Source organism: Macrobrachium rosenbergii, chromosome 41, assembly GCF_040412425.1.
Source record: "Macrobrachium rosenbergii isolate ZJJX-2024 chromosome 41, ASM4041242v1, whole genome shotgun sequence".
Taxonomy (NCBI): Eukaryota; Metazoa; Arthropoda; class Malacostraca; order Decapoda; family Palaemonidae; genus Macrobrachium; species Macrobrachium rosenbergii.
Genome location: NC_089781.1, coordinates 84,925,815 through 84,948,106, shown reverse-complemented (window position 1 = coordinate 84,948,106; position 22,292 = coordinate 84,925,815). Strand labels below are relative to the sequence as shown.

At 35.7% G+C, this 22,292-nt stretch overlaps 1 protein-coding gene across 1 annotated transcript in view; it reads left to right on the top strand.

Moving 5' to 3' along the window:
• Nucleotides 1-22,292, top strand: part of LOC136826950 (fat-like cadherin-related tumor suppressor homolog) — a 279,927-nt gene that overhangs the window by 139,056 nt on the left and 118,579 nt on the right. Inside the window, 1 exon segment of the mRNA XM_067084546.1 lies at nt 12,003-12,109. Within this exon segment, the coding sequence (XP_066940647.1) occupies nt 12,003-12,109 (107 nt within the window).

Sequence of the window (22,292 nt, the reverse complement as noted above, 5' to 3'; positions counted from 1 at the left end):
TCTCTCTCTCTCTCTCTCTCTCTCTCTCTCTCTCTCTCTCTCTCTCGGGTAGATATTGCATTGATAATGCTCTCTCTGCCTCCCCTTCTTCCTTTGCTAATTAATGTTGTTTGAACCTCAATGAATTTCTCTCTCTCTCTCTCTCTCTCTCTCTCTCTCTCTCTCTCTCTGTATCAATATGCTGTGAGCCGGTAAACTTGGCTCTTTATCAGTTGTATAAAATGTTGGTGAATTCTTTTTTATGTGAGAGAGAGAGAGAGAGAGAGAGAGAGAGAGAGAGAGAGAGAGAGAGAGAGAGTTGATATACCAGTGTCCACTGTAAATGGTTGAATCCTTTTAACTGATTCTTATCAGCGCCTTCCCTCTCTCAGCATGCTGACATGTTGCAACTGTTCGTAAAATATCAAAGCTTATTTATTATTTGTTATACTGATTAAAAACATTATTATTATTATTATTACTATTATTAGTAGTAGTAGTAGCAGTAGCATAACAAGAATTTATTTAAGATTCAATATACTGAAATTACCTTAATTATGGAAATTCCGTATTTAAAAAAATGGTGGGGGGGGGGGACTTACGTTGCAGTAACAAATGCGTGTTTTTTTTAGTTTTCTGTAAAAGAAAACTATTGTGCCGGCTATGTCTGTCCGTCCGTCTTTCTGTCACTTTTTCTGTCCGCCCTCAAATCTTAAAAACTAAAGCGGCTAGAGGGCTGCAAATTGGTATATTGATCATCTACCCTCCAATCATCAAACATACCAAATTGCAGCCCTCTAGCCTCAGTAGTTTTATATTTTATTTAAGGTTAAAGTTAGCCATAACCGTGCTTCTGGCAACGATTTAGGATAGGCCACCACCGGGCAGTGGTTCAAGTTTCATGGACCGCAGCTCATACAGCATTATACCGAGACCACCGAAAGATAGATCTGTTTTCGGTGGCCTTGATTATACGCTGTAGCGGCTATACAGAAAACTAGATTCTGCCGAAGAAACTTCGGTGCATTTTTTACTTGTTTATATAGTATATAATGTATAGGTTTGAAATACAATCGTTATTGATGACTTCAGGATGAATTTTTTTTTTTTTTTTTGTGTGTCTCCTTAGTTTTTCGAGTTTTTGATTAATTTTATACAGGTTATAAGATTATAGGCATTGTATGCATAAATATGATAAATTTCTCTCTCTCTCTCTCTCTCTCTCTCTCTCTCTCTCTCTCTCTCTCTCTCTCTCTCTCTCTCTCTAAGTTTTTCTAAGTTTATAAATCACATAATTTATTTCTTTTCAACAAACGTTTCTTTTGCATTACATTTCCGGGAGAGAGAGAGAGAGAGAGAGAGAGAGAGAGAGAGAGAGAGAGAGAGAGAGAGAGAGAGAGAGATTCTATAATCCGTACATGCTGACTTCCTCATTGGCATGTAATCCCCTTTAGCGAGAGATAAAGACGATTTCTCTTCCGGCGGGATTTAAGGAGCGTTTTAGATTATCTTTTCTCTGGCATTCCTTGGACCTGTAGTGATCGGGATGTTTCCTATCCGACGCTGGTATTCCTCTTTAATAGAAGCTTAGGTTGTCTGTAATCAGATACTGAAAGGTGTTTGTATTTTAGGGGCGACGGGAAAAAAGTTAAGTTTCTTCTGTGTTCATGTTATATTAGTTAGGTAGAAAGTTTTACATTCTTATCTTATAGGAAGAACGGTAGGCTGTTTCCGTATTACTGGTATTTTTGGTATTTAGATTCCTCCCTCCGTATCTTGAAAGATGAAGAAGAAGGAAAAAGAGGTATTCTCGTTCATTCTCTTGGATATTTTTAGCTTAGAGGTTTTCACTTTATTCAGCTGTTGTTGGTGTAAAAAACCAAGTAATGGACGCTGCAGACAGTTGCGAAGAGGACGATTTCGTAAACGGCGTTTAAAGATCATTTGAAGCATCCTGTTTGTTTGCTAAGATCTGTCTCTTCTGAGGCGATTGAAAGCCCATTCGGACTGCCTTTTATCTCTTGTTTGAAGACCGGCGATTGCTTAATACCTTTTGAACGGGAGAGACGAACAGCCTGCCTGGACAAGGTAAATAAGAGATCGCGTTTCAAGATGGTTCTTCTCAATCAACGCCCATCATTGTTTTGATTGCTTTGCGGTCACCAGACGCTCTCTCCATTGACCAGTGATTTCTGCAACAAAAAGAGGGACGTTAGCCTCCGCGGCCGGGAAGACGTAAGTGTCATCAGACTCGAGTTACGGCCACTTAAATACTCGGGAAGATGTAAATGTCATCGGGTCTTGAGTTACCGCCGCTTAATAGACGTTGATTGCTTCTTGGATACTGCCTCGCATTTTCGCCCCATCAGACCAGCAGCGTCAGCCTCCAGTGTCCGAGCCGACGTCTGAATGTCCCCCAGCTTTTCGTTTTCGTACCCCTGGGTTCCGTTTGGTTCCCGGCGACCCAAATTCGTCCTCTGGTTAACCAATTACCGGAGCTTTTGTTACGCTCCGCGAGCCTCGTTTTAAGAGTAATTGGCAGGAGGGAATAGAAGGAGCTACGCAACTCTGTTAATCTGGCCTTATCTGATGGCAAATGATGGCCAGCTTTTGAAAGGGTCTTTTTTTGGCCTCGGCTCGGAAGCTTTATGTTTGAGCGAAAGGCTTTAGGCTTTTAATGCTTGCTGGCTTGCTTGCTTCTTGCTTGCTTGCGTGTTCAGGGGAGGGTGATTTATTTTTAAGACTTTATGCCTGGGTGATTCTTAGTGTGCTTTTAACATTTATTTTACTTAATTTTTAATTTTAAAATAATCTTTTTTAAAATATAAATTTTCTTGATGAATATCTTGTGTGGTAAGCACTTAATTGGTCTTGAATTTTAAATTTGTTGGAAAATTTCATTCTTGCTCTGAAATTTACTGCTATACAATTTTTGTTACTGCAATTATAATTGGTTTTTTGCAGGAATTGTAAAACTTCTTGATATGTAAATTAACTTTTCTTGTTATATTTTATAGGAAACACTCAAGTCAGCTAGTAACCTTTGGAATGGTGGTGTCACAATGCATTGTATACTATCTTTTGGTTTTGTTGTGAAATTGTCACTCATCTGAGAGTTGTAGGGTGTGTTATTGTTGATTTTTTAGTCATTGTTCACATTTAGATATTTTTATGTGTTCGTCGATTTGTCTTCAGGGAGAGTAGACGGCTAGCAGCTGGCTTGCAGAAGGCGTTCTTACCATTGCAGCTGAATCTCTCTCTCTCTGCATCCCAGACCATCTCTCTCTCTCTCTCTCTCTCTCTCTCTCTCTCTCAGCAGAAGGCAGAAATAGGCATATTATTCTCTCTCTCTACTCTCTCTTATTTTCTCTCTCTCTGCAGAAATCTTATTTTCTCCCTCTGAAAATAGACATATTATTCTCTCTCTCTAAGCAGAGGACCTATGATCTCTCTCTCTCTCTCTCTCTCTCTCTCTCTCTCTCTCTCTCTCTCTCTCTCTCTCTCTCTCTCTCTCTCTCTCTCTCTCTCTCTCTCAGCAGAAGGCGTACGATCTTATTTTCTTGCCATTTAGGTGAATATATATTGTTTTATTGCTCTTTCTCTCTCCCTTCTCTCTCAATATTATTGTTATTATTGAGTTTTTTTTGTGATGCTGATGTGATTACTTATAGTCTGATCTTATTAATTCTCCTCTGAAAATAGGCATATTATCAGAGGACCTATGATCTCTCTCTCTCTCTCTCTCTCAGAAGGCGTACCTTATTTTCTCCCTCTGAAAATAGGCTCAGCTCTCTCTCTCTCTCTCTCTCTCTCTCTCTCTCTCTCTCTCTCTCTCTCTCTCTCTCTCTCAGCAGAAGGCGTACGATCTTATTTTCTCCCTAAAATTTTATTCTCCCTCTGAAAATCTCTCTCTCTCTCTCTCTCTCTCTCTCTCTCTCTCTCTCTCTCTCTCTCTCTCTCTCAGCAGAAGGCACATTATTCTCTCCTCTCTCTTGAAAATTCTATTCTCTCTCTAAGCAGAGGACCTATGATTCTCTCTCTCTCTCTCTCTCTCTCTCTCTCTCTCTCTCTCTCGTATGCGTGTGCCTGTCTTTATAAAATACCGATGATTTGAATTCAGGCGACGCGATCGCAAACAGGAACGCTGATCAGGAAGGGGGCATTTCTATATTAATAAGTTTGATTAAGCAGGCGGCTTAAGCGATGGCCGAAGGACTGTGCCGGGCAAACATCGGCGTTGCTTCGGTGTTTGTGCAGTCAGTCACTCGGGAGTGTGTTATGGCCCGTTCCATTTATTGGCCGGAATATATATTGTGTTTGTTGCCGTGGCGTTTCCGTTCGCTAATCGTCCTTTAGTAGTAAATTTATTTGCATTGTTAATTATTAATAATAATAATAATAATAATATTCTTATTTTTTTTTAGTCTTCATTGATTATTATTATTATTATTATTATTATTATTATTATTATTATTATTATTATTATTATTATTATTGCCTAGGTGGCAATATTATTACTAGATTTATTAGTATTGTTAATTTTTTTTTTTAGTCTTCATTGATTATTATTATTATTATTATTATTATTATTATTATTATTATTATTATTATTATTATTCTTGCACACTAGGCTGCTAAAGTTACGCTGCGGATGTTTATTTTTATTATTATTATTATTATTATTATTATTATTATTATTATTATCATTATTATTATTATTGTGGCCACCTTATTGCCTATTATGTCGTATGTACTAATATTATTGTTATTATTGAGTTTTTTTTTTTTTGTGATGCTGATGTGATTACTCATGGTGGGACTGATTAGGAAGACATTTTAATGATAATTACTGTTGACAATATTTTAAATTATATTTATGCCGATGCTGTATTTTGGTTGATGATTCCACCAATTAGTCGCTGCAACACCATTTTTAACAGATTTTTCCCATTTTCCATAATTGTTTGTAGAATATATTATTTTTTGAAAATTTAATAATATTCCGTTCCTTATTTTTCCTGCTAATCATTGGTCTCTCTCTCTCTCTCTCTCTCTCTCTCTCTCTCTCTCTCTCTCTCTCTCTCTCTCTCTCAATTGGTCGTTACTGTATACTATAATTGAATTAGATTCAATTCTCTCTTTCTGAGAGTAGCATACGAAACATAATTTACACTTTCAGTGTATACAATTACAGAATAACCCGTGTAATTATTCGAATAATATTCACGTCTCAACATCAGTATGAGTATTCGTCTAAATATTATTGTGAAAATATTTATCTTTATACCTACGTTTAGAAAGGCCCACCCCAATTTTCATTTCGTGCTTATTTATTTGTTTACGAAGAATTCTTGTGTTTGCGTTTCGAGCCAAATTTATTCCGTGGTGCAAAATATTAGTTTTCTTCCTGTCGTATGCAACACCACATGCGAGAGAGAGAGAGAGAGAGAGAGAGAGAGAGAGAGAGAGAGAGAGAGTCAGTCACTCGAGTGTGATGGCCCGTTCCATTTATTGGTTCAGTTTTAGTGAAGCAGTGAGTGTTATTATTATTATTATTATTATTATTATTATTATTATTATTAAAACAGTAATTGTTTTTAGAGAGAAATGCAGGAGAATCATGATGTATAACAGAGAGAGAGAGAGATGTTTAGAGAGAGAGAGAGAGAGAGAGTGATGCTGATGAGATTAGAGAGAGAGAGAGAAAACATTTTAATGGTTTAGTTTTTTTAAGCAATGAGTGTACAATAATTGTATTTATAGAGAAATGCAGAGATAATGTAGATGTAAGACTCAATTTTTGAGAGAGAGAGAGAGAGAGAGAGAGTAGAGAGAAAGATAATTTAGTGTAGAATAACCCGAATATGAAATAGCCTATAATGCACATCTCATGATTTGAGAAGAAGTCTTATTTTTATAAAGTAAGAATTCGTGTTTGCGGCCTTTATTTAGCATTTCTGTTAAAAGAGGAAAATAAACAAAAATAATCATACATGAAGTATGGGTGTATGCCAGTGTGTGTAAGTGTGTGTGTACAAGCGTTTGTGTGTGTGTATAAGTGTTTGTGAGAGAGAGAGATAAGAGAGAAGACTCAGAGAGAGAGAGAGAGAGAGAGAGAGAGAATAAGTCTTAGTAAAGTAGCGTAGGCCTATACAGCTTTTCTGTTGAAAGAGAAAAATAAACAAAAGTTATCATACATGAAGAAGTATGTGTTTATGCCATGAGAGAGAGAGAGAGAGAGAGAGAGAGAGAGAGAGAGAGAAAGAGAGAAGAGAGCCATGTGTGTGTGTGTGAAAGAGAGAGAGAGAGAGAGAGAGGGAAGGAGTTGGGAGTGTGGGGAAGGAGGAGAGCACAGTTCACGTTTGGGAGCCTGATCATATCTGGATTTATAAACAGAGTAATAGGAATTGTTCTTGGGCTCTGCAAATACTGAGGCTTTGCGATATACACAGAGACCAGACGGCGCAAACAAGAAGGTTGTCGCAGGTGGAGTGGCGCGCGTTATAATTGGCTTATTCGTTTAAGGAACGGCAAATGCATGCAGTGGTAAGGGGGAAGGGGAAGGGGGGCCGGCGCTCCTGTGTTCCCCGTCATGAAAAGGAACCCGGAACAGTATCGAATTAAATAAGCTGGCGTTCAGGGCTGGGTTCTGAGTTCGTGGAAAAATTAGACTTTTATAAGAGTTTAATCAATCAAATGGATTAATGTGTGTCAAGTTTATATAGAAATTAAATAATAAAATTGATTATGTCAAGTTTGAGTTCGTGGAAAAAATAGGTTTATGTAGAAATTAAATGAATAAAACGGATTAAAGTATGTCAATATTGAATTTAAAAAATAGGTTTATATAGAAATTAAATTAAATTGATTGACGTAAGTCAAGTTTGAGTTAAAAATAATAGATTTATATAGAAATTAAATGAATGAAATTTATTAAAGTACATCAAGTTTGGGTTATAAAATAGGTTTATGTAGAAATTGAATAGATAAACTGGATGAAAGTATATCAAGTTTGAGTTCCCAGTCAAGGTAAAAAAAAAAACAGCGATAGAAAAATAAAAAGAATTGGAGTTCGAAGATCAGGGAATCAGCAACACGGAACGAAGTCGAATGTAAACAGGCCAAATTGATTTCGAGTCTCCCGTAAATGAGGAAGGAAATTAATATTGATGGTGAGTAAATCATCCAAATTTATCTTAGTCATTATTCCGTTAGCTTTTGGGACCGAGCTCTGTTAATGTCATCGGTTGAGCGCTAATGAACTGGAATTTCGCGAAGCGCCAAGTTTAATTTTGAACCGCTAAAGTAAGTGTTTGGCATCCGACTTATGCCGAGCTTTTGATATTTATTTGTTTGTTTATATCTTTCGGTTTATGTATGCCCGATAACGCTCGTTTTACTTTATTACACTTTCTTTAAATATCCCTGTCTTGCATAGCTTATGGATCTTTTTGTTTCATTGTTAATATATTATTGCAAAGTACTGTATTGAAATTGTCTTATATATATATATATATATATATATATATATATATATATATATATATATATATATATATATATATATATATATATATATATATATATATATATATATAAATAAATATATATAAGAGCTATATATTATTTCAACACATTTTCTAATAACATATATATATATATATTTATTTTTCCAAGTCTTTGGAAAAATAAATATATTACCAAGAGCTTTTAGTGTTATTTCAACACATTTTCTAATAACAGGAAAGCGCTATATATATATTATTTTTATATATCTATATGTGAATATATTGTCGCGCTATTTAGTGATATATATATATATATATATATATATATATATATATATATATATATATATATATATATATATATATATATATATATATATATATATATATATAATTGAAAGAGAGAGAGAGAGAGAGAGAGAGAGAGAGAGAGAGAGAGAGAGAGAGAGAGAGAGAGAGAGAGGTGGCCGTTTGTATTTCCAACCTGTAAGCACAGTAGCCTCGACAAGCGCTAGCTGTAAATACTCAGATACCCACAAATATACGGGCAAATAAAAGTGAGAAAACAACAACAGAATTAAAGACAGTTTTTTTCCGTTACACTTCCGTCCATGTATAGGTCTGGCTGCAAGTGATAACGGCCAGCCATTTTATATGGGCCTGAGCTATGTGTCCCCCGGGATAACGAATTGGCTGAAGGGAGAATTTAATGGTTTCATTTACACAATTGAATTTCCCCTCGTCCGACCGACTGGGCAGTAGTAGGGCCTTGCCCGTACGCTAGTCCACACACACACACACACACACACACACATACACAGGCAAGTGTGCGTTTATGCGCCTAGCAACCTTTTCTTTCCCTCTCAACTTTTATTGGCAGAGGCTTTCTATTTCTTTCCCTTACATCTTATATTGGCAGAGGCTTTCTACTTTCTTTTCGCTCTTCACTTTCTATTCAGGTGCTTTGCTTTCCCTCATTTCTTTGCCATTCGCCTTTGACGCAAACATACAAGCACTAACCTAAGTAATAGATGATTTCAGTACTCATAACTGCTAAGTATTAAAAAAGATAGCTAATTAAACGAAAAAATAATTTGTTGTAACTTTAAAAAAATTGGCTTTCGTTTCAAAGAAGGCATTCATAGAGGGCGGGGGTGGGACCAGCAACAAGTAGGGCAACAACAACAACAACAACAACAACATCAGCAAAATGCAAGCCATAATTCCGTATTTTTTATGATATTTAATCAAAATGGTGAAAACCAGACTGATCTATTGTGAAAGAAATCTGTAGGTAGATGAATGCAAAAAGCTGCATATAATGAGGATGCTTCATCAAGCTTAGAATATTTAATAAATTCGACCAGTTGTAATATTATTACATACAAACTGAAATTATTCCATAAATTGCATAAAGCATTCAGAGAGCATAGGTTATAAAGAATGAAAATAATATTTTTATATCATTACATTATGTCCAAGTGAACCAGGCTCTGCAGGTCGTGAATTTATGAACATAAATGTAAACATTGTTTGAAAATGATAAAATAACAAGTGCTGCTCTGCTGCAAAGTTGATCAGTTGTTCAGCATCGAGAAAGTAAAAAAAAAAATAGAATACTCTTGGTTTTAAAATTTTCCCAGTGGAAAATGGATGCCCGTAGTCTGTGTGCGATATAGGGACATTATGCAAGAACACTTGCCTTCACGAATAATGAGAGAGAGAGAGAGAGAGAGAGAGAGAGAGAGAGAGAGAGAGAGAGAGAGAGACGAGACGAGACGAGACGAGACGGGTCATTAAAGGGGGTTTGGGAGAAATGATTGATTGCAGTTTAACTAATGGCGTTCCCTCCGCTCTAATATTACAGTATTATAGTCGATCGGAAACTCGAGTCTGTACCCTTAAGCATTCTCTTTTAACGTTGCTCAGAAACTAAAAGACTTTCATTATTTTTTTTTATTTTTTAAATAAATAAGTAAGAATATAATTTTCTCTCTCTCTCTCTCTCTCTCTCTCTCTCTCTCTCTCTCTCTCTCTCTCTCTCTCTCTCTCTCTCTCTCTCTCTCTCTCTGTTGCACCCCAACTTTATCATCAAATAAGCTTATTGGTGAAAAAAATAAATGAATGCCCGTATTTGAATATGCATATAAATGCTGCAGACAATTATGTGTAATTAATTAATTCACTTAACCATACTATAAAACAAGATTGATGAGCTATTTTTAATTAAAGATGAAGTTTTAGGCACCAAATTCATCATATCGAGAGCTCCGTACTTATACTTATGAAATATTCAAATTATTTAGAAAGGAATCATGATCAGGTAAGCTGTCTCTGTGGAACGCATAATGTAATAATGTAATGTTGCTAGAGAGAGAGAGAGAGAGAGAGAGAGAGAGAGAGAGAGAGAGAGAGAGAGAGAGAGAGAGAGAGGAAGGGGTCTCAACACGAGAAATTTCTTAAACTATAGTAAATTTCAAAAAGCACATTTTTAGCCTTAATGAGTGGTGCAACAAACTGATGGCAGGTCGGAGAGAGAGAGAGAGAGAGAGAGAGAGAGAGAGAGAGAGAGAGAGAGAGAGAGAGAGAGAGAGGAAGGGGTCTCAACACGAAAAATCTCTTAAACTATAGTAAATTTCAGAGCACATTTTTATCCTTAACGAGCTGTGCAACAAACAAATACAAACTGATGGCAGGTCGGTTTGGAAATACAGCGTTGCACAAACACATTCACTGTATACATACGTGCACAAAAAAAAAATCATACATTGAAACACAAATCGAGGTATTATATTATGTATATGTAATTGCATTATGTACAGGAAAACGTTTGCAGTTTATAGTAAAGAAAGGAAAGTGATATAATATTTATGTGGGGTGTATGTGTGTGTTTGTGAGTTTATGTGTTTGTTCGCATAAAAAAAACTTGCTTGGTGGAGTACAGCAATATTGAACGTTTTTAATCTTTTCATTTTTAATCAGAACATTTCATTAAAGAGCTTGTAAATCAAATCGAGTTCAGAGCAGTCGGACAGAAGTGTTTGTGTATGTTTTTTTTTTTTACCTGTTTCTATTTTAATCGAAAACTTTGCCCAAGGAAATAAATAATCCAGAAAATAAATTTAATCCAGGCCAGAACCAACAGGGGCAGTATGTGTGTGCGTTTGTGTATCTGTGAGTGAGTGAGTATGTCTCTGTGTGCGCACGCGCACGTGTCAGGACCGTCTTCATCAGTATTCTAATGTTCTCTTTGGGAGAGAGGAAACAAACCTTTGTACGTAAATGAAGGTTTAAAGGGTTCTATGTTGCGCCGAGCGAAGGGAATGTGCTGACACTCTGTCTTCATTAGTTTCCTTCAGTTCGGTTTTCTTCTTGCGAGGAAAAAACATTCCTCTCTCTCTCTCTCTCTCTCTCTCTCTCTCTCTCTCTCTCTCTCTCTCTCTCTCTCTCTCACAGTCTTAGACCATTTTCCTCCTTTTATATTTAACGCAGTTTAAGCACTGTTGCGTAATGGCGTGTAATCCCATTTTAGTTACTCTGAAGAAATTGTAATTATGATTTAATAGAAAGGAGTTTTTATGCTACAAAACATTAAGGAGCCATTTTTGTTTCACCGACAAATAAGTCATCGTTGTATTTAATGATAAGGATTTTAAACAATATTTTACTCAACTAAACATTATTTAACCCTTTGTTTGCCAGAAGAACTTCTCATAATCAAAAATCATGCTCGGTGTTTCCTGCTCTTTATGAATGGTTCGCTTTCATTTTCATGCAAAAGAGTACTGTTGTTGTTTTTATTCAGTTCATTTGTTCATTTTCATTTTATAGATAAATATTCTGACGAGTTTCCCCCCCCCCCAAGATTTTAAGGTCCAGTCGATAGCTTCATATTCGTATTTTAGTTTAATTTTCTTTAGTTAAAGCTAATTGAATTTCAAAGCTGAAACAAATTGTCAGTGATTATATGGAATATTTTTGTGAACTATTTTTCTCTACTTTTTCATCATCCGCGTTGTCCACGTTTTCTTCATAGTCATTATTCTTTGCTTGGGATAACGATATCAAGATTAAAAAAATGGTTTCACATTTTTCCCGATTCGGCTTGAGGGAAGTATGTTTCCAGCGCTTTTCAATATCTTTTTGGTATTTCATTATAATACCATTCATTAATTTTTCAGAATTTGCATAAATTGAGTGCCAGAGAACTCTGAAGTATCGTTTAGATTCCTGTGGATAACAGGTTTTCATTGTTTGTACTTTGTAACCACCCTGAATTAGAGGAATTTATTTCTGGTAATAGAAATTCATTTCCCGTCATAGTGTGGTTCGGATTCCACAATAAGCTTTAGGTCCCGTTGCTAGGTAACCAGTTGGTTCTTAGCCACGTAAAAATAAATCTAATCCTTCGGGCCAGCCCTAGGAGAGCTGTTAACCAGGTCCGTGGTCTGGTTAAACTAAGATATACTTAACTTTTTTTGTAACCACCCTAATCGATTTCTCTTTTCTCTGCAGGCGACATCTACACATCGGCATGGCTAGACCGGGAGACAGTCGCACGCTATTGGTTGTGCGTTCGGGCACAGGACTCCGGTACCGTGCCCAAACATGCCACTCTACACGTAAGTACAAAAAAAAAAAGAAATAAATAAATAAATAAAATAAAAGTTGTGTTTTGTATGGGTACTATGGTTCATACCAGAAATACATTTATATACCTAAATATACTGCCGGCCTAGACGTAAAGTATTCGAAAGAAGTGTACATTACCGGAAATCAGATTGCATTTGTGTACAAGATAGTTAAGTTGCCAAGTAGCTTTTGAATTTACTGACTGCATGCTTTCCTACACAGCCCGCCTTGTACAGTATTCGAAAACAGTGTACAGTACAGAAAATTAGATGACATTTGTGTGCTGAAAGATAAGTTATTAATTAATGTATAAAATGGTTTGCTGAATGTATTTTCCTATCACTTTATGCATCTCTAACTTACGATTAATTATCATGATAGTGATAAATTATGGAAACCTAGTAAACGTCCTTTCAGATGCAACTTTAATAACCACGGTGCCCAGATGTATCTGGTAAAACGTACCCAGTAGATTCTAAATATGTACTTTCAAATGTTTGTGAGGTATTGATTAACTATGAATGGAATGAAGTCTTTCAAATTGCCTTTTAAACTTCAGCGTAAGCTTACTATGTTGCCTGTCTAAATGCCCTGTGCTTATTAACTGTCGAAGTAAGTCAGGAGCGAAACCTTGCTGTGCATTTAAAAGAATTTCAGAGCGCACTCCAATAAATGTCATTGAAGGATATATTTGCACAGTGGGGCCCATAGTGGCATTTTGTATCCGTAGTGGCCCTTTGTGTCTATAGTGGCCCTTTGTACGAGCTGATGCGGGCATATCTATGAACCTCCAGTGGAGATAGTAAGAAAAGGGACTGGGTTATTAGACAATTTGTTTGTCGATTGGATTATTATGTTTATATTCGACGAGAGTAACGTTTGTATGCATGTATGAGTATATGGGTTACGGTGCCAGACAGACAAGCCCTCTAAAGAGAGATAGATAAATGGTGAGATAGATAAACGCCCTCATTTACCCTCATTTAAACCCGATCTTGCCCCCAGCGCCTGTGCGAGAAACCCCCCGTTCCCTCACTTGCCTTGGAGGATTCCATTAATTCTGATTCACGCATTATCAGTTGTCTGAGGACTCCCGAAATTCTGACGATTAGCTGTTACGGAGAGGAGAATGCCTCGTTTGAACCGGGTTGATGAGGTGCTCCTTAGACGCCACAATCTTCTGTTAAGCGATGTCTTGCTTTGGTCTCGGAGAGAGAGAGAGAGAGAGAGAATGAGTTTCAGTTTCATCGACACTGCAGATCTTGAATAGACCTTTTCCAGTATGTGACAGTTTTTATCTAGTATATACTAACTTTAAACAATTAATTTAACTTGATTTATGGATAGTTTAACATTTGGCCTTTACTTGAAAATCCCTTTTGATCTTTCATTCTGATATTTTTTTGCCTTTCTTAGCTTAATGCGCCAGATTTTATTATACTGATTTACGCAGTAATTCACTGCGTACTTGATATCTCCCATTCCTATTGCGGGAGGTCAGAGTACCTCCCCTTTGCGACGTCGGTATGAATACATAAATTCAGTAACTGAAGTACACGAGGGCATAAAAGAAGAAGAAGAAAAAAGTAGGAGGAGGAGGAGGAGAAGGAGGAGGAAGAATTAGAGAGAGAGAATAGAAGGAGGAGGAGGAAGAAGAAGAGGTGGAGGAGGAAGAGGAAGAAGAGAAGGAGGAAGAAGAAGAAGAAGAGGAGGAGGAGGAGGAGGAGGAGGAAGAGGAAGAAGAGGAGGAGGAGGAGGAGGAGGAAGAAGAGAAGGAAGAGGTATAATCATCCAGAGTTTGAGACCGTAAGTGATTAACGCTCGGAATACGGGGCGTAATCCCCACTCGAAAAATCATCTCAATTTATATTTGCCTGCGAGCTGAAGATGCTGCGCTGATGAGGTTCCTTGTCAGACGGGGCTTAATTAGCGAGTTATTCTCCGAAAGAAGAAATTTCACTTTTTTTTCCCCCAACGATGAAAAATTTTAGTAGCACACACAAGACATTTTGAGAAGTAGGTTAGCGTAATTTTTTTTTTTTTTTACTTTCATGCTTTTTATCTTTTTTTTCTGGCAGTAAGATTTTTGCAACAAATGAATCTTTTTTGGAGATAGTGTATCATATTTACATGCTTTGTACTTCAGTGGTTTATTATTTTTACTTGCTTTATTTTTTCTTACAGGAACATTTTTATAGAGCACAAACCTCTTTAGAGGTAGTTAAGCATCTTCTATTTTTTTATTCGTGTCATTTTTCTCCTACAATCAAAATTTACGTAGCTCATAAATTTCCTAGGGAGATTAGCATCTTTATTTTTTATGCATTAGTTTCGGTTTTCATAAATGATTTTCATAATAAATTTTTGTGTGGCACAAAAATGGTTGTAGGAGTAATTTAATATCTTTTTAAATAATTATGTGTTTTATTGAATGAAAATTTTAAGCACATATATGATATATATATAAATATATATATATATATATATATATATATATATATATATATATATATATATATATATATATATATAGGTATATATATAATGTATATGTATATGTATATGTATATGTATATATATATATTTATATTATGTATATATACATACATATCGTGTTTTAAAATTTTCATTCGATAGATATATAGATATCTGTATGTATATGTATGTATGTATATATATATATATATATATATATATATATATATATATATATATATATATATATATATATATATATATATATATATATATCCTTATAATAAAAATTGCGCTCAGAACGTTTTGTGAGCTACAAAAATTGATCATATAAAGAAGTATGAGAGCACAGACCAATACATTTTTAAAAATTCGTGTGATAAAAATAACACAAAAAGATGCAGGAGTATGAAAAACGAAGACCGGTACTAGATCTTAAAACGATTTGTGTAACACCACACTCGAGTTTCGTGTATAGTGCTACTAAGATCTTCATAGTACACGGTCCTTTTTTTTGTATTGCGTGAACGGTTTAAGGATCGAGTGTCGATCTTCGTATTTAGTATTCATGCCTGCTTTTGTGCCATAATATTCGAATTATATGAATTTTTTAATGTATTGGGCTGTTTATACATTTCTTATGCGATCAATTTTTGTAGCTCTCTAAGCATTTTGAGCGCAATTTTTATCTGTAATTTCATCTTTGATTCTTTGCAATTTTTAACCTTTAATTCTCTTAATTTTTTATCATTACTTCTTTGCCGTTTTTGTTTTCAATTTATATAGTTTTTTCTGTAATTCTTTGCAATTTTTACTTTTAATTCTTTGCCTTTTGTCTTTAATTCTTTGCAATTTTCATCATTAATTCTTTGCAATTTTTAGTCTTTAATTCTCTGGAAGCACAGAAGTGAGATGAAATTAGTATTTTAAGTGTTTGTTTCTCAAGCCTTCGTCTGTTTGACCTCATTAAACAGCGCCATGTTTCTGCAGAATGGGACCTTCATAGTGTCGCCTATTTTATAAAAGCTGCAAATGTCAACAGACGGTTCGTCTCTCTCTCTCTCTCTCTCTCTCTCTCTCTCTCTCTCTCTCTCTCTCTCTCTCTCTCTCTCTCTCTCTCAGAGGATCATTTTCATTTATAAAGAGCTTAAATTTGCTAATGAATATATATTAATCCAGTCGTAGTATTTGTATGTGATTTATGTAACTAGCATAGCATATTATCTCTCTCCCTCTCTCTCTCTCTCTCTCTTCTACTAAAACGTGCACGCACACACACGGTCTTTATAAACGCAAGGTTTTTATTTCGCTTGTATACGCTTATTAAGTTACCCGGAGCGTTTCATTGTGAATTATGTAATTGGCAAAATACATTCTCTCTCTCTCTCTCTCTCTCTCTCTCTCTCTCTCTCTCTCTCTCTCTCTCTCTCTCTCTCTCTCTCTCTCACATTTTGGTTGACTGAAACACCCGTAGTTAAAACTCTGTAATGAGAGAAATTATTGCCTTTGTCTGCAAGAGGCTAGAAATATGTGAATCCCTGGGTGGTTGCACACTTTATTCATCTCCTTCCCTCTTCCTATCTAAATTGGGTCTTAATTACATGGATTAAATCGACAAGTCGTAGCATATGTGTAGAACATGCTTCTCAACTCTAAACAGAACATCTTATCTGATGCCTGGATTGGGATTTCTTTCCTAGCTATTTTTCCATATTTATTAGACTTTTTTTCTTGTTTGTCTTGATCAAGCACCCCCCCCACCTGTTTTTCTGTCGGTGAAATATGGGATAGAAAAGGCACTTGCCCGTTCCAGCGGTCTGTACTTTAACGAATACTTGTCCCTCGTAAAGTTATTTTATGCATTTATGCCATAATCTTTAATAGTAACTCGCAACGTTCACACAGAGCGACAGAAATGTTATGAAAAAGTAAACGACATTAATTGTTTCTGCATTCAGTCACGCACGGATAAAATGCATCTTGCCTTTTTTTTTTATTAATGTCTCGTAATTGCCGTGCAATTATCCACAATTGTTGCAACAGTTTAAACCAGTAAATGCTGGCAGGCTTCATTCTTCAGATCTGAAGGAGATAAACTTTTCAGCAAACTGTTTGCCGACGCTCAGGCGAGAGTTCTCGACTTTGGTTTTTCTTCTCCACTCGTAAGTTTGTTGTGGCCCTTTTTTTTTTTTCATATTAAAAATAAACTTCTTGGTGTGGCAGGCAGGCAGGCAGGCAGGCAGGCAGGGCGGCTTCTTAACGTAGCTGCTACTCGTGAATGCTTTTTCGTTCTTTCTAACTACGGCCTTGATGGGCACTGTACGTAATCTCAGATTTTAATTGTGAATGGAATCAGATGTTGTCGTTGATGTTAAGTTTCGAGAGGTTTGCTTGATGCAGGGATGAAGAGGGTGAATGTAGTTTTCTTCAGTAAAAATTACTCTCTCTCTCTTTCTCTCTCTCTCTCAGTTTTACAGGGATTGGGTTTATGATTATGATACTAGTAAATGGTTCTTGATTACTAATCTTCATTCACTAGTAGTACATCTCTCTCTCTCTCTCTCTCTCTCTCTCTCTCTCTCTCTCTCTCTCTCTCTCTCTGATAAAGGGGTTTAAGATAATGCCAGCGAATGGTTTTGTGATTACGCATTTCCATTCTCTCTCTCTCTCTCTCTCTCTCTCTCTCTCTCTCTCAGTACACTACACATCTACCTCACTTTGGAACGTGGTTCCCATTCGATTAACCGTAATGACCTTGGTCAAAGAACACGAATGGATGAAAAAACAAAAGAGCTATTTGTTCGCCTTTGGTACTTTTGTTTTAATATTGGTTCTCGGTCTCCTGTTTTCCCACCCAGAGCTAAATAAACCTGTTTCCTGCGGTAAATTATTCCCTCGGACGTCACCTAAACGCGAAACGATGCATTTAAAAAAAACACGGTGCGTTTGGCCCCATCTTTTAGTTGTTTATTTTTTGCATCCTTCCTCTTTTTAGGCCCTGGCGTGTAGTCTAATGGTGCGATTTTAAACTGATGTGTGAACTATTTTGTCTGAAAGCCAGTAATAATTGTACAGTAAAAAAAAAAATATCGTACTGGTAATGAAAAGTTGTGTAAAAAAAAAATACCGTATTGATAATGAAAAGTTAAGTGCTATATCCGTAGAGTGTTGTTCTACTCGCGTCTCATCATTTTCGGAGGTGAGTTACGATTCGACATGGTAGTACAGTAGTAATTTCTCTATGTCTGTGCTTCCGTTCTGCCTTCTATTTTCATTTGTCATTTATTTGTGTAATATATTTTCTAAATTGGTTTCTTCTTTTACCCCTTAGTTTAATAACTAAAGGGAGTTTGCTATAAAAAAAAAAGTTTAATCTTATCTGTCCGAGGAAGAGAAAGAAAGAGAGACCAAACTTCGTATCTGCCTATGTATGTCTGTATTGTCGTTCTACCTTTTATTTTCATTTTTTATTTTATTTGTGTAAGAGATTTTCTCTAAATTGGTTTCTTTTTCTCCATTGTTTAATAGCATTTAAGGAGTTTACCAAACAATTAAGATTTTTTTCATTTGCCTCACAGAGAGAGAGAGAGAGAGAGAGAGAGAGAGAGAGAGAGAGAGAGAGAGAGAGAGAGAGAGAGAGAGAGAAAGAGAGAGAGAGAGAGAGAGACTCAAGTTCGTATTTATGTGTCTACCTAAATGCATATGTAAATATTAGTGAAATACAAACATTACGGAGTGCTCAAGAGAGTTACTAAATATTTCTTAAATAGTGGAATTTTGAGGCAATGCTGTCCTCCATGGGGGCTAGGGGTGGTATGCCTGCATATGTGTGTGTGTGTTGTCTGTGTGGATTAATGGGACCTCGGTGGATGACTCGATTCTTAGAGGCAATTTTGTCTTTTCCTTTTGGGTTAAGCCCCACTCTTTTAATTTCCCCCGTTTTCACTTGTATCCTTCGGGCGTTGGATTTCCCCACCCATCGGCCTCTGCTTTAAAAATAGAAGGATTTCTTTTTTCGGAAAACTTCGCGTAGCATGAAAGCGCAATTTGTAATCAAACCGTATTTTATTCGGGTGGTGTATGACATGAAACTATAATATATAACTTAACTGCGGATTAAATATGACACACACACACACACACATACACACATACATATATATATATATATATATATATATATATATATATACACACACATACATATATACATATATATACACACCCTAATGCAAGCGTCATGCATATTGACAGCCTTTGCAATGCAGTATGCAGGAACTGCATGTACTATTTGCCATGTCTGAACACTGGAATATTCCGGATAATACATTTTTGATGGATTACGCTGGGTCATTTATTAGGAATAGGGAAGGATACTACATTGCTGATTGAGCGGTGTTAAACAAAGGAGGAAGCTGGAACTGGATCTGTTTATTAAGGACGTGCTTATTTCCTTTGTGATAAATGGAAGAATTAAATGGAAGAATATTAAAAAATGGGAAGACCTTATTAAGGGTATAGGTATCATTATATATATATTAAATATATATATATATATATATATATATATATATATGTGGCCGAATGGTTAGTGTGTCACTGTAGTCCTGATTCCTCGTCCGTCGCTGGTTCACCCCACGGGACGGTGGACTTATTATCAATTAAAATTCCCCTTCGGTAACATGTAGACTTCTTGTTGGATATTAAAGGACGTTTGTAGCTTTCTGATTGTATATATGATGTGATAAATAGTCATATATATATATATATATATATATATATATATATATATATATATATATATATATATATATATATATATATATATATAGTATAGTTATATATATATATATATATATATATATATATATATATATATATATATATATATATATATATATATATATATAGCTAATATTAGTTGTAAGAAAAAAATAAGAGCGAACTATTTTAAGAAAAAAAAGAGGACGATGACCAGCTTATAAAAAGTACTGCAAATTAAGGACGATAGTCCTTAATGAAAAGTAAAAAAAATGGAAGTATACTGCCATTTGAAGGGCGAGCTATTCCTTATTGAAACGGGGAAAAGAGAGGTAGGTGTCAATGGGTTAGCTATTCTCTGGCGAAAATGAACGGAGGGATAGAAGTTAAATAGAGCGAGGTATTCTACAGTGAAAACGATAAACAAACAAACAAACAAAAAACCAGTAAAGGGCGAAGTATGTCGTATTGAAAAAGAAAGGTCAAGTAAACAACTTAACCGAGACCTGCGTGAAACAAACGGGAAGTTGACCTCCATACCCAGAAAATCGTTCAATGCCGTAGATCCTCCCCACTTATTCTTAAGCTAATTCTCCGGTATTGTCTGAAAGCTCCGCTCTTGGAAGCAAGAGCCTCTGCATAATCCACACCTGTTCGGTATTCTGATGTATTCCTCTTTCCAGCAGGTGGGATCATCTGCCCTGCGCGGTGCCCACTTCGGCATTCAGGATTTTGTTTGGATGGGATGATGTCATGTGGAAAGGATGATGCGCTCTCTCTCTCTCTCTCTCTCTCTCTCTCTCTCTCTCTCTCTCTCTCTCTCTCTCTCTCTCTCTCTCATCGTATCTATTTATCTGTTTTGATAATCATATTTAAATTCTCTCTCTCTCTCAAAACGTATCTCTTTATCTGTTTTGATGATCATATTTAAATCTCTCTCTCTCTCTCTCTCTCTCTCTCTCTCTCTCTCTGTCTCTTGCATGTGTGGTTGCCTTTCAAACTGTCTATTGATGAAGGGGAAGGACCGAGAGACAGAGAGAGAGAATACACTCATGTAGTTTGTTTCAATTCACATTCAACATCTAAGAAAATATATATCGAGTTGAACCCAGGACATATAATTTTTTTACAGTGGAATGTATGAAATTCTCTCTCTCTCTCTCTCTCTCTCTCTCTCTCTCTCTCTCTCTCTCTCTCTCTCTCTCTCTCTCTCTCTCAGAGTAAAAATAGGTCACTGATATTTCGAAGAATACTTGGATTGATGATGGCGCCTATCTTCATCGCCTAATTACTGAACTCGAAATCTAGTTCCTTTGATCAGACGTATTTTTTAGCATCAAGGAAATCTCATTACGATCTGATTGCTGAGTTCTTTGAAAATGCCGCTTTGTTCGGTTTTCCGTTGAATTTTGCACGGCCTCTCGCTTATAATATTGACGATAAAAGGCAGATTTTCAAAATGTGAACACTTTACTATGTTTTTATGGGACTTATTATTGCACGTGGACAAAATCATAATTCTTGATCACTGTCCATCATATGTGAGTTTTGTTGCAAGTTTAAAGGAAGAAATAAATTATAATATATAATAATTATATATAGGCTATATATATATAATTATATAATATATATATACATATATATATTATATATTATAAATCATATATATGTATGTATGAGTGTGTTTATTTTCCATTTATAATGTTCACGTTGTTTTTTCACTTTTCCCTTTTGAAAACTATGCTGTGGGGAGTTGCCTTAAAAAGTTAATGCCTTTTTACTTTACGTCAAACGCTAGTGTTTTTTTTTTTTGGGGGGGGTTGCCACTGCTTGGAAAGTAACGCCATCTTAGTTTAGAAAATCCATTCCTTTTTAGCTTATAAAGAAAGTTAATGGTTTTTAAGTTTGTTCCATGTTGCTTGAACTAGTTTGTACGGATTGCTTTGTTCAAAACATTTCAAGCAAAGCATGTTTTTATCAACTGATAGCTTAGGTAAATTCCCCCCGACGCCGAAACATTGATACAGAGCGCATGGCTGTAAATTAGGATGTAGTTTTAAGAAGCAGCAAAAATAAATGGCTTTGAACACTAGACTTAAGTAAGAGAAATTTACGGGAAAGTTGAGGAAAAATACTTGTGTATGTTTATTAAAGTACTTCTCTTATTTGATCTAGTATTCTGATAACTGAATATCAGTATACACACATATATATGTATGTACATATATGTATATGCATACAGTATAATATAGATCCATTTCTCAGAAGAGTGTGGCTTCGATGACTGGAACTATATATATATATATATATATATATATGTGTGTGTGTGTGTGTGTGTGTGTGTGTTTGTGTGTGAGTGTATAATTCATTTCATTTAAATTGTCTGTTCATTTCATGCATTCATGTTGCATTTCGTGCATGAAATTCCATCCCAACTCTTCCCTGCTATTTTTGCCCAAGTTTTTTTTTTTTTTTTTTTCATATCAGAAGGAAATGGTCCCATCAAAGTGCCTTGCTTTCATCTTTGGAAACGGGGGGGATGTTCTTTGTGTGTTTTGTCTGTGCAGTAATGGATTTGCCTTACGGATATGCCCGGATATTGTTCCCCCGAATTCCGTCATACTTTTGAGCATTTGGAGGGGGTTAGAAGACTGAGTCCTCTTCCAGACCTATTCCAGATGCTATGCGAATTGGATGGGTTTCTTTGCTGAGAAGGCTAGCTTTTTTTCTTTTGGTACTCTTTTTAATACCTACTGCAGAGTCTGCACCAAGGGGAAAATTTCCTAGAATTTTTTTTTATTTGTGTTTTTAAGTATGCAGAGTCATGTTATTTAACATTTTTTAGACTTTAGCCATAGCACTTCCGCCGTATTTTCTTTCTGCCTTCTTGATTTTTTTACTTATTTCTCACACACTTAATAATATATATTTTTTATT